Source organism: Strongylocentrotus purpuratus, unplaced genomic scaffold, assembly GCF_000002235.5.
Source record: "Strongylocentrotus purpuratus isolate Spur 01 unplaced genomic scaffold, Spur_5.0 spur5_scaffold_2, whole genome shotgun sequence".
Classification (NCBI taxonomy): Eukaryota; Metazoa; Echinodermata; class Echinoidea; order Camarodonta; family Strongylocentrotidae; genus Strongylocentrotus; species Strongylocentrotus purpuratus.
Genome location: NW_022145605.1, coordinates 29,846,023 through 29,859,931, shown reverse-complemented (window position 1 = coordinate 29,859,931; position 13,909 = coordinate 29,846,023). Strand labels below are relative to the sequence as shown.

At 36.4% G+C, this 13,909-nt stretch overlaps 1 protein-coding gene across 1 annotated transcript; it reads right to left on the bottom strand.

Annotated features, from left to right (window-relative positions):
* Positions 1–377: 377 nt before the first annotated feature.
* LOC585368 (protein C12orf4 homolog) lies at positions 378–13,657 on the bottom strand. Its single transcript, XM_030991202.1, has 15 exons — positions 13,480–13,657; positions 11,816–11,964; positions 10,708–10,839; positions 9,995–10,129; positions 9,414–9,595; positions 8,772–8,871; positions 8,253–8,374; positions 7,399–7,496; positions 6,903–6,987; positions 6,181–6,302; positions 5,398–5,529; positions 4,195–4,278; positions 2,931–3,133; positions 1,946–2,071; positions 378–1,424 (listed from the first exon to the last, which is right to left on the bottom strand). Exons 1-15 carry the CDS (start codon positions 13,634–13,636, stop codon positions 1,317–1,319), a joined length of 1,935 nt encoding a protein of 644 aa, XP_030847062.1. The 5' UTR covers positions 13,637–13,657; the 3' UTR covers positions 378–1,316.
* Between the last annotated feature and the right edge of the window lie 252 nt (positions 13,658–13,909).

Below are 13,909 nucleotides of genomic sequence, written 5' to 3'. Positions count from 1 at the left end.
TCCAACTTTAAAGAATAAAAATAGAAACTTTAAAAGCAGTTTAAATCATTTGTTGTAGGCTCAATTATAAGCTTTAACATTAAACCTGATTGTCTATACTCGTGGTATCCCCTATAAACAAGGAATTGGTGATACAGTAGTTATCCCCTATATCCATGTACTGTTTTACATTACGTCATGTCTAAATGGAATTCTAGAATTTTAACTAAATAGATAGAAAATATGAATTGGAATCACAATAATTTGTTTTCATAAGACAAATTGTGTTCAGAAAAAAAGGGGTAAAGATACATGTACAACAAACTTTCTGGAATGCAGAGCATTTTCACATGATTAATGTAATTCCTTCGAGCCTTCTTCACAATATTTTAGTTTCCTACTCTTACTTTGGTATGATTTCATTTCATGACATAGTGTAACAACATTCATAAAGGGTAAAGGTAAAGGGCTGTTCCAAAATTACCAGAAATGATGACTATATAACCAGATAACATTCCCAAATTGGGCTCCTGAGCATAAATCAGAGAGATGGGCCCTGCAACACTGTACATGTACCTCTACCAGATGAACTATAGTACATCGAATTGGGAATGATATATAAATATTAATATAGTTAACATCATCAAACATTTTGAGTAAAGTTTACACAAAAGCCATTCATTTTGTTCTTACTGTAACCAACTTGATCATTATCAGGGGTTTGGAGGATAAAAAATTGGAGAACCACTGTCAGGTGTATATTACAGTTCATCTTTAATAGAGATATAGATACCAGACAAAGATTTGATGAAAGATTTCAAGCTCTTTTGTCCAGCACTCTCTCTTGTGGTTGAATGGGTTAGGTTCACTGTTCTCGACATTCTAAAGACCATTCAAAGTTGTTCTAGAAAAACAAGGATTCCAGGAGAGATTTAAAGCTAGGTTTGTCCATCACTTTCTCTGCTCTGCAGTGGCATGTGTTCGTTTAATAGATCCATTGTTTTTGACATTATAAATATCATTCAAGGTAAATTTAGATATACATACTGTTCATGCATACACAGCATCTGTTTGGAGCCAGAAAGACGTTACCTCTATGTATAATGATAAAACTTGACACATTGCTGGCTCCACAACAGATGATATACCAGGCAAGGTTTAGACAAGATGTTTCAAGCAGGGTTTGTCCATCACTTCATCATGGCGGTTGTTGTACATCTGTTCATGTATCCACTGTTCAAGACATTCTTTAAAGATCATTCCAAGTCATTCTAGAGATTCAGAATCATACTCATGGAGAACATTTGATGAGAGAGAGTTCAAGGTGGGTTTACAAATCACTTTCTCTTGGGGGTAGTGGTATGTGTTAGATCCACTGTCCTTGACATTCTGAAGATCTGAGGTAGCATGGAGCTCAGCTGAGAGAACAGATCATCTGATATACCCTGGAGAATACAACAAAAAACATCAACAAATAAACCATTTATTCATTCATACAGGTCTGTGAAAAGTAAAGGTAAAAAAAAAGAAGATTTACAGGTGTTCAGGTCATCCCTGGTATCAACGTCTTAGTTCTTTATAATAAATTGTTGAAATATGTTTAAAGATAACCCTTTGGATGTCATGACAGGTTTGTTGCTGTTCATTAATCCATAAATAATATCCAAAATTGAAGACTGATGATAATACATGTAGTTTAATAATATCCCACAAAAATACACATGTTGTTTTGATTTCAAACAGTAAGCTCAAGAAGATTACGAGCAACATTTCGTAAATCTTTTAAAACTTATGTTGGAAAAAATGATTAAGACCCATTCTTTATCATGGTCAATGCTTTTGGAGGCATATTTTTTCATTAAATCCAAAGGAACAAAGGGACAGCTGGACCCACCCCCCCCCCCCCCCCCCCCCCCCCCATCATAAAAGTGGAAATGATTGCTACATGAGTCGTTGCAGTACTTACCTTTGGTACAACAAACTGAATGGTTCTCGATTCGTTCCCTCCCCATGTAGCCATCTCCATCATGAAACCTTTAACACACTTGAAGACTAGTTCAGCTCGCTTGATACACCAAGGTATTGTCATTTCCTGTATTAAACAGATAGCCAAACACACAAACATGAGTTGTCAGGCAAGAGCAAGTTAAAATGAGTGGGAACAGGATACAAAGTCTATGCACAGTACGAAAATAAATTCTTAGCTCAATATCGCTTTCTCCACTAGACTTTTATATTTCGTGTACTAGCTAGAGAAAGGCAGTAAAATAAACCTAGGTGGCTAGAAAATATTGGAAAATTTTGTATGCCAGTGCAGTTTTCACCTTCTCTTGTGGTTAATTTGAGCAAAACCTTGATTGCTTTTTTTCTATGTCACTCATTATATGCTAGTGTCATGTAACATGCAGATTAATGAAATACATACATGTATTATCATATACTTGTGTGCATTGTGGCTCATTTAGAACAACTGACTGTCAACAAAAAGGTCAAAGCTGTACCTTGTGTGTTAGCATGCTTACATTTGACTATAAACTTGTAAAAAAGGAAAATATTACAATCTTCGAGACTTCATTTTACAGTTTAAAGAATATTTACCACCCCAAGCATGAAACGTATTTCATTCATTCACAACTTCTACAAAATTAGCTCATAGCTGCCAACATCTGAAATTTTCAAATAGTAATGAGGGTAAAATGGCAATCATGTGTGGTACGATTATAAAACCGCAACCAAACAAGTATGCGATTGCGCAACTGTGTCCACTATTCAATGCATGCATCCTATATTTGCACCCATATTTGTAATTCTTGAAGGTGCATTTGTTAATTTGTACAAAAGGTCTGAAATTTGTAGTAATTTTGAATTTTTTGTAATAGCTGATAGCTATGTAAGCCTCGTCACAATTCATATTTGGGCCCAACAAAGATCTCAGATGTACGTAAACCCACCTCATACATCTCATACATGAGGAACAATGGAAGCGTGATGGAGAGGATATCAAACTGAACGGCGTACTTCAAGATGTTCCGCAGCGCGAGGATACAGCGGTGTCGGGAGTTGATGTCGCTGGATCGTAAGCTGTCGTCTGACACCAGATGAAAGATGATGTGACACTCGGCAAGATTGGAATGCCTTGTAACGTAGAAATCACCTGTAAGAAGAGAGGAAATAACATTCTCTTTATTCTGACATTACTCATTGATATTACTGTTTTACATTTGTAATGAGACAGAGCTATTTAAGTTGAAATATGCGTAAGAGCATTATTCCATCTCTATTTAAACCTTACAATTTCTTCAGATCCTTCTGCTAAATGTAACATTTGTGTGATACCAGTTGCTTATTATCATGACAACAACAACATCAACAAAAGATGGGAGTTGTTGCTACCTTGTTTGGCATTCAACAATAAGGGATAGAGCAACGTCGATCTGGCGCTGCTCAGTGGCTGCGGGGCTCACGATCAATTGGGCAAAAAGAATTTCCGTTTCGGTTTAATAAAATTTGGAGTGGACTATTAGGCTATTATTATTATTATTATCTTGTCGAAGGATATTAGTGCCGCAGCAGGACTCAACCCATGAACCATGTACTGCAAGGTATCCACTGGACCATGGCACCACTCCGTCTCTCCATTTACGCAATAATCTCATCAAATATCTGCTCAATGCACACTATGGCTATTCTAGAACTGTCGAACATATAAAAGAAAAGATCTGATTCCTGGGGGGTGTTTTACAAAGATCCTAAGTAGAACTTAACACTAAGTTTGACTTAAAAATTATGGACAGCCATTGGAGCCTTAAAATGAAATATACTCAAAAGCAGAAATTCAAGTATTTTAGACATTTCATAAATTCCACAACAAGAATATGAAATCTCCTTAATGATAGAAAATATGAATGATTTGAATAAACATTTTATGCCTTTCAAAAATATTTTTACCAAATATTTTCAAAGATGCTAATGGCTGTCCATAATTTTTAAGTCCAACTTAGAGTTAAGTTCTACTTAGGATCTTTGTGAAACACCCCCCTGAAGTTACAAGAAGGGGAGCATTATGACCAAAACTTCTCAGAAAAGGTAGTAATTAAGGCAACAGAAAAATGGGTAAGATCTATATATAATCAACTTATACAATTTTTTCCACTGTGTGCCATATTCATCAATCTGTTCAAACATCTATTTTTAAAGTCATACATCATTTCTCACCTGTTCTGAGGTTTGTGGTGAGTTCACCATCTTCGTGTAATGATGTTGGTCTGCTACTCTCAGACCCACTGCTTGAACTGCTGTCTGTGAACACAATCATAATAAACCAACATCTCTCAAATCAATGTTTGTACAGTGCTTCACTGAAGGACACAATTATTCAATCCTTTGTAAATTTGATGTGTTTTGTAACTCCAGAATGAAAGGTGGACTGGTCAAATAAGGGACTTTGTTGAATACTTTTAGATTGTAAGCTCTAATACATGTATGTCACATTCTCAAGAAACATAAATCAGGACGTCTCAATTTTTCACTTACTTTAAAAAAAAATCCCCAAACTTGGTTAGGGTATGATTACTTTAGTTTAAAGAGAAGGTTGAGTTCTGGGAAGAGGTGAAAAATAATTTGGGAGCGTTATCATTCTTATTATGCAAGTGTGGAAGAACATCAGATAAGACATGTTCCCTGAAAAGCATTGCTCTTCAAATGCCTTCATACTCTAAATATGGCATGTAACATCGTAAAACTCGGGGGTGGGATTTTTACGCCACGTGTTCGTGTAGTCCCATATACAAATTTCTGTGTACAGTGTTTGTAACTTTACCAAGACTTGGCCAAATTTCTTATCATTTTGATGATTCCAGAACCTTGCAAAGTTGCAATACAAACAAATTCTAATATGCTAGATGATCAACCTTTTCTGGTCGATTCCACACCGTTTCTTTCACAATGCAATCGCATGACCAGAACTCAACTTCATCTTTAAAGTGTCCATGTTCTTTCTCAGCAATCACCAAACTCATTGAATACAATTGGATTCTTGTTATTATTATTTTATGCTTAGTATGTTGGTTGGTCTGTTTGTTTACCTGACTGCTATCAGAGAAAGCAGCGTGTGCTTTTAAGTAAACAACCAGGGGACCAACGGCTTTATTCCTCTTCGAGGGTTTTGGTAATGAGAATTGATGCCTTACCAAAGGGCAATAGCGCATCGACTTGGTTTCAAACCCTTGACCTCCCAGGTACGAGACACTGCTCAACCACTGAGCGATCACGCCTTCTCAATTGGATTTTGGTATACATGTAAATGGCATCATCTGTAGACCCCAGCCAAAGTTATCTCAGACATAGTACTAAACAGGTTAAAAGAAACAATCAATACATTGAAACATCCAAGGTACATGTAGAAGAGAGAGTACTTACCTCCGCCACTTAATTTCTTTTTGTCCTTGCGCCTTGCGTTGACCCTGAGGGCGCCCTGATGGATCACTCTGAGCTGGGTCTCTAGGTCCGGGAAATGGAAGTCTGTCGACTGCTGACACACTGTGGCAAAATCTACAAACACAAATATATAGAAATGTATATCGTACTGAAGAACAGAACAATGTATATCATCTGTGTCATATTCAGCTTAAGGAGAGTAATAATAAATCTGAATGCTTCTATAGCATTACGGAAGCTAAATGGTGTGGCTGAAAATATTTATACAGTTATCTATCTGTCGATCTATCTATCTGTCTATATCTATATTTCTCTGTATTTCTGGTTTCGTCTTTCTCAATACATCTGTAGATATATATCTATTGACTTAAATTTTACCTAAAATTGACAAGAGACAAAATAGAGAACTAAAACTAAAACATAATCACCCCCGTCGTAGAACTTCATCTTATCTTTCAGTATACATATATACCCTGTATATCAATCAACATGTTTCTATCTTACAGTATCTATCCATTTATATCACCCTTTTAATACCAGCATACGAGCTGATTAAATCATCTACGATCAGAACTACACCAGGGGGGCATTTCACATAGTTTTTTTTCAATGACAAATGACAAAGAAGCAAGGATTTCAGTAGCTTATAACAAAAACTGTCATTTGTCGCTGATGACAAGTTTTGTTAAATGGGGCCCAGATAAACTGGTTGAGTAGAGTAAAAGAACTGTCTGAAATATAAATGTATAAATATATTTAACATACCTCTTTTAATACCGGTATAAGAGCTGACCCTATCATCCACCATGAGCACCACCCCTGACAGATTGGTTGAATAAAGTGAAAGAGCAGTCTGCAGTCGCTGGGGTTGAGGTATTAAAATTCCCCTGTAAAAGCACAACAAACACAGTAGTTTAGAGCTGTTCAAACAGTTGTTTTCTTTTCTCAGTGCAGGATTTGAATCTATTTGAATATGATTACATAAACAGGGATAACACATGCAAAGAAAGTTCATTACAAGTTGTTATGAATTTCAACATTTTACACATTGGGACAATTAAGTACAAATATCAAAAAATGTCAAACAAATAACAAAAGTAAAACAATTCTATATGGTGCTAGCAGAGGATGAGGGAGGGGTACAGCGGCAGAGAGGGGGAAAATAAAGAAAAAGATACATACATAGGAAGCATAAGAGGAAAAGACAGGGGGGGGGGGGGGGATTCAGAGTAAATACTGAAATATTTATCTTTTTTGCAGGAGGGGGGGGGGGGGAGGAGGGGGTACTTTGAAACATTTCAAAATTGATCAACTGGTACAGTAGATGAGAAGGAATAAAAGGAGTATTCCTAAAAGGCATTACAATTATTCTTTTTTTTTCTTTTTTTAAATTTTCATTTGGCATGACAGGCTTGATGAAGAATTGATGTATGAAACAGTTTAAAAAAAAAAACATAAACATCTAATAACAAAAATCCATGTCTTACCCTTCTCTGTTAGGTTTATGCCTACCCAGATCCAAGACATCTATACTCATCAGTCGCAGGTTGTGCATGGTCTTCATTTGGGCACCTGAAAACAAAATAAATGGATAGAAAGGCTTGAATGCAGGAGCTATCAATTTTCCAGGAAAATGTATGTGAAAGGAAGTGTATCAACATTGTTCTACAGATGCCATCAAATAGAACAGGTATAAGAACTCTGATACTGTGTAGGGTTGTTGGAATTTACAAGCAAAATATACACTAATGTGTAGATAATCCTACAATCTTAAAGCAAGGCTGCAATAGTTTGGCCAGGAGGGATAAGACATCCCTGCGTGGTCACCGGCAGGTGGTTATCTCATCAAATCAGCTCTCAATTAACATAAGAAAAATGGGATCATGGGGGACCAACGGTCACCGATTAGGCATTGTTTGCTATACAGAGGGCGCAAGAAGCTATAAGTAGTGCAGTGGGGCTTTAAGGGTTTTAATATCTTACCTAAATGAATGGTGTAGCTCTCCTCCATCTTGGGTTGATCAGGAACGTTTTCTTCAGGTTCCACCGGCATCGACTCTGACAATGCTCTGATCCTACGACTGTACAGAGAACATGCAACAATACCACGCTTTTAGTAAAACAACTTTGGGGGTCAAAATCTAACGTCAATGAATTAGAGAACCTATCACTGCATGTCCAGAATTTCTTTTTCTTTTCTGTTCAAATGAATAGCATTTAGAACAATGGTTTGTAAGATGCCTTTTTCTTCTGAAATTTGCGCCAAAAGAAAAGAAAACTACATCAATATTGACTGTGCAGATGAAATCCATTGTCTTAGCAGTACAAATCTAAGTATTTTCCATGTTGGGAACTAAGACAATTAACCTATTAGGAACAAGGGGGCATACCAGTTCTCTGACATTCATGAACCGCTGATTGCCAAAATGGCATCCTTTGGCTACTAGAAAATTGGCAACTAGCTTCAGTTTGCTAGTACAAGCCTGAGGAAGGTGTTTGCACACTGAAACCATCACACAGGTAACCTACTAATATTTGGATGTGGCACAGAACCGTTTTATGATTATCCACACCCCCCTAATGAAATTTTTCAGCAGTCGTTTAGGGGCTTTTTATCTACATTTCGGATGTTTTCCTGAAAATGTCTCAAAACTCTCCTCTTTGACCATGATCAATACCAGATTCTTTGATAATTTTTATGTAAAGCGCTGTGAAACAACAGTTGGTTTGTAAGAGCACTATAGAAATGACTTTATTGTATTGTATTGTACATTTACATTTGACTGTCTTTAGTTACCCAGGGTTAGTAATGTATAAGGAATGTCATGGGCTCTTACCTTACAGGTCCTTCTACACCGTTCCCCATGTCCTCATGTAAGTTCTTGATCCACTCATGAAACTCCTCACGCTGAGAATCTTGAAGGTTGCGCAACTCGTTGTCCCATCTCGACTCCTCTCTCTAACGTACAATCACACAAATTGAACAAACATACATTGACACCAAAATACTATGTGTCCAATCTTACCTACCCTCGCTAAAAGACAAAAATTCTGAACAAAGACACACATCAAATCATTCATTGCCACATCTAGCCTCCTCTTCCTAAAAGACACATCACATCAAACAAATAATCAACACAAAAATGAACCCCAAATAGCAACCTTACTCTTCTATTAATACAAATGTATAAATGTACTGGTCCTTTTAATAAATGGTGCATAAAAGACTCACAATTATTAAGATCTTAAAATAATCTTAAAATAACAAAAGTGCAATTTTATATTTCACATATAACCTGAATTGAATTACTGCAAACAAATTATTGAATAAAAATCAATTTTCAACGACTACTTACTTGAGTGTTTTCAAAGTGGATGGCTGCAAGACGGTTGACGTGTAGATCATCATGGGTGATATCTAGATTCTTGACAGCTCTCTCCATCTCCTTTGCTTGTCTGCAATAAGATAGAAGAATTTGATCAGTATTAGGACTAACATGGAAATCTTGTATTTATCTCTTGATGCCCATGGCTGATATTAGTGGTGTGCATAAAAGGATAAATGTATAAAAACAAAAGCCTGTTTCTAGTGAAAACATATCTTCAGCTTCAGTTTATAGTTTTTGTTAAACTTAGCAGGAATATTTCTTCTCCATTCTAAATAGTGGCAAAAAGACATTGTATGCATTTCCAGTGTGTTTTGCAACATTTCAATGATAATAATATTAATAATAATGTGAGCGTCAAGTAATGCCCGGCTGGAATGCTCCCCAGGGAGTGGAGATTGTGCACACAGTGTGTGCGGGCAAGCACTGAATCCAATGACCAGGGTAATAGTATATATTTGTAAAGCGCTTAGAGACATTTGTATTAAGCGCTATATAAAAATTAAATATTATTATTATTATTATTTAGATGTGATTAAATTGTGATTATCCCTTTTCACATCATGAGCAGAAAATTCACCAAATCTTGTAGAATTTAGCTGGTATACATACTTGTCTTGTAGCTTACGTAGAGCAGCATCTCTCTGCTTCACTATGTCTTCTACTGCCATGGAGTAAGTGTGTTCTAACTTAAAGATTGTCTCAAGAGCAGGAGAGTGTATGAGGGTATGAAACATCTCGCCAAACACCGCTTCATCTTTGGGTTTGGTGTTTGGTGCATGGCTTACACATTCCTATAAGAATACAAACACATGAAATATTGGTGTTTTAACAACACTACAGGAATAGCGTAGGTGAGTTCTAACTTAAAGATTGTCTCAAGAGCAGGAGAGTGTATGAGGGTATGAAACATCTCGCCAAACACTGCTTCATCTTTAGGTTTGGTGTTTGGTGCATGGCTTACACATTCCTATAAGAATACAAACACATGAAATATTGGTGTTTTAACAACACTACAGGAATAGCGTAGGTGAGTTCTAACTTAAAGATTGTCTCAAGAGCAGGAGAGTGTATGAGGGTATGAAACATCTCGCCAAACACTGCTTCATCTTTAGGTTTGGTGTTTGGTGCATGGCTTACACATTCCTATAAGAATACAATCACATGAAATATTGGTGTTTTAACAACACTACAGACATCGAGTAGGTGTGTTCTAACTTAAACTTCAAGATCGTCTCTAGAGCAGGAGAGTGTATGAGGGTATGAAACATCTCGCCAAACACAGCTTCATCTTTGGGTTTGGTGTTTGGTGCATGGCTTACACATTCCTATAAGAATACAAACACATGAAATATTGGTGTTTTAACTACACTACAGGAATAGCGTAGGTGTGTTCTAACTTAAAGATTGTCTCAAGAGCAGGAGAGTGTATGAGGGTATGAAACATCTCGCCAAACACCGCTTCATCTTTGGGTTTGGTGTTTGGTGCATGGCTTACACATTCCTATAAGAATACAAACACATGAAATATTGGTGTTTTAACAACACTACAGGAATAGCGTAGGTGTGTTCTAACTTAAAGATTGTCTCAAGAGCAGGAGAGTGTATGAGGGTATGAAACATCTCGCCGAACACCGCTTCATCTTTGGGTTTGGTGTTTGGTGCATGGCTTACACATTCCTATAAGAATACAAACACATGAAATATTTGTGTTTTAACTACACTACAGCCATTGAGTACGTGTGTTCTAACTTCAACTTCAAGATCGTCTCTAGAGCAGGAGAGTGTATGAGGGTATGAAACATCTCGCCGAACACCGCTTCATCTTTGGGTTTGGTGTTTGGTGCATGGCTTACACATTCCTATAAGAATACAAACACATAAAATATTGGTGTTTTAACTACACTACAGGAATAGCGTAGGTGTGTTCTAACTTAAAGATTGTCTCAAGAGCAGGAGAGTGTATGAGGGTATGAAACATCTCGCCAAACACAGCTTCATCTTTGGGTTTGGTGTTTGGTGCATGGTTTACACATTCCTATAAGAATACAAACACATGAAATATTGGTGTTTTAACAACACTACAGGAATAGCGTAGGTGTGTTCTAACTTAAAGATTGTCTCAAGAGCAGGAGAGTGGATGAGGGTATGAAACATCTCGCCGAACACCGCTTCATCTTTAGGTGTGGTGATTGGTGCATGGCTTAAACATTCCTATAAGAATACAAACACATAAAATATTTTTGTTTCAACTACACTACAGCCATTGAGTAGGTGTGTTCTAACTTCAACTTAAAGATTGTCTCAAGAGCAGGAGAGTGGATGAGGGTATGAAACATCTCGCCGAACACCGCTTCATCTTTAGGTGTGGTGATTGGTGCATGGCTTACACATTCCTATAAGAAAAAACAAATTAAATATTTGTGTTTTTAGCTACACTACAGACATGGAGTAGGTGTGTTCTAACTTCAACTTCAAGATCGTCTCTAAAGCAGGGAGTGTATGAGGATAAATGTATGGAACATCTCTCCAAACACTGATTCATCTTTAGGTTTGTTCTATAAAAAAAACAGCACATAGACTGGTGTCATAACACTGCGAGCATGAATAATATATGACACATGTATTCATGGGAAAGGTGTCTTGAGTTTAGCAGCAATGCCAAAGTTGAGGTAACATTATTGTGAAAGTTCTGCTCAATATCTTCATGTACCTCATTTACACTACACGCAATTAATAAATCAGTATGCAGGTAATAATTTTTCCTTAATTTTTTGATTATCAATTTCAGCCGATGGATAAATATTTCAAATGAAATTCTGTACATTTCTATGAAAGAAAACTGCTACACAAAAGATATTTTGTATAACAGTCATGCAAAAATGCATAGCAAATTGTGATGTGATACCAGGAAAATTATTCCCTGGTATGAATGTTTCATAGCCTTCTGTGTTAATTGGATTCATCTTCCTAAGACGTCATTTTACTAATGTTTGCTGATTATGATAACATACCTGTGTGAACGCCCTTGCCCATCTATCTGCAATGTTTCCTATCTCCTCATCACCACTGGACTGCAACACTCTGATAGCCTCCTCACCATTTTTATTGTGAAATGCTTCCGTTTCCTTGATAACAAATTTTTCCAGCTCTCGTGTTAGTTCTGAAATTATAATTATGAAAGGTTGATTAAAATATGAGGAATGTATCCAATATTCATGTCAAGCTAAACTTTAGATCTTACCCATTTCCTAATCAGTCTGTAACACAAGAAAACTATTTATTAATCATTTACAGTAAAAAATATTTAAACAAATTAAAAATGTATACGTTTCATTTTTGCCAATTTCTTGAATCTCTGTCTCTGTAGTGCATGGTTTCAAATTAAAATTTCAAGCCAAAGTCAGATGTAAATGAAAGTGTGCACATGCAGTTAGCGTAGATCTAGAGCTAGATGTACAGCCAGATCTAACATTACTCATGCCATGGCTCATAATATGCTAGATCTACTCTTTGTCAATCAACTTCACAACAAAACTTTTGATCAATTGGGCAAAAAGAATTTCCATTTTCGGTTTAATAAAATTTGGAGTGGACATTAAATGATTATTATTATTATTATTATTATTATCCTAATTTATAATAAAACCATCAAGACTATTATGGATTGCACTGAGTGACTAACCTGTACCTGTGCGGTCATTGATCTGCTCAACTAACTTACTATATGTATGGGAACAACTTTAGAATACCCCACCACTAAAATGGACAAAACGTTTGTAGGGTACCAAATACCAATGAAGCTAAATCTCGAGACTTAAGCTTGATAAGTGACCCTAAACCTAATCCTAACTCTAACCCCTAACCCTAGGTCTTTGACGTTTAGATCTATGTAGACTCATTAACCCTAAAAAAAGAAGAAAAAATAGGCCCAGAATTTCAACATTCAAAACGTCTCTATAACTTGAAGTCTAGCCCAGGCTACTCCTTTCCTTAGGGTCTAGATCTAGACATCAACATCATCATCAACAGTATACGGAAGAAAAGCTAGTCCTGTTGGTCTTCTGGTCGCTACTTCTTTATGAATTATGGTTCTGAATATAGTCTAGTACAGACGAAAACAACTTTGACTGAAAAGCATGGGCGCTTGTTCAGAAACCTATCCAAAATTTGACCCGTAACTCCAGCGTGGAGATACCCAACTAAAACATGCCCAAAATGAAGTAAATATTCATTAAATGTCCAAATAAAGATCATGAGTTAAAAGTCGTTAGACCTAGCTAGATCTAGACCTAGGCCTAGACTAGACTAGACCTAGACTGTCTAGATCTAGATCTATGTTTATTACCCGTTTCGTGTCAATTTTCTTGTACTAGACTAGATCTAGATCTAGACCCTAGTAGATCTAAATGTTATTTTTGGAGTATTTTTCAGATGCATAGGGTCTAGATCTAGATCTATGTAGCCTAGACCTACATGTTTATTTCCTGAACTCTATCTTAATGAAAAAATATCACACAAACTCCCACGGTGGCCTTTTGTATAGATAAGATTTAATTTCTAAACAAAATTTATGCAAGAAAATCACCAATCTTGACTTAGGTTCTATATTACTAACGCAGATTTGAGCTAGTGGGACTGGATTGGACATTGTTGGGTAAATCAACGATCAACTCACCTTCTTCGACGAAACAGGGAAGATTGTGTGCACTGATCAACCGTCCAACAAATTCTTCAGCTGAGATATTCAGAGGTATAGTTATTGGAACACCTAACTTTGTCAAATATTCCTTGGTTTTGAAGGAATACGTAAATTCTTTCTGGACGGAATCCATTTCAGTCGATTTTGTTTTCTTACCGGTATCGATAGACAGGGAATCGCGATACCGGTGGGTGTGTCCTCTTCATGTTTTTGTGTGTGTTTTTTTCCCTTCTTTTTCCGTATGTTCGTTTGTTTGTTAGTTTTTAGTCTGTCTTTAACATATGTTCCAATTCATGGGTGTTAGATGCTAAAGTGTTTATTTTCTTATATATATTCAATATGTTAATTTGAAGTAATATCTTAAAATACACTTAACTGTAATGATCTTGAATTTGTTTATATGAGT

Excerpts from the sequence above, each read along its gene's own strand:
- LOC585368 (XM_030991202.1), bottom strand. The coding sequence starts at position 13,636 with ATGGATTCCGTCCAGAAAGAATTTACGTATTCCTTCAAAACCAAGGAA. Across the intron at positions 6,988-7,398 it reads GAGCTACACCATTCATTTAG|GTGCCCAAATGAAGACCATG; the intron begins GTAAGATATTAA and ends TTTTGTTTTCAG. Across the intron at positions 2,072-2,930 it reads TCATGTATGAGATGTATGAG|GAAATGACAATACCTTGGTG; the intron begins GTGGGTTTACGT and ends TGTTTAATACAG.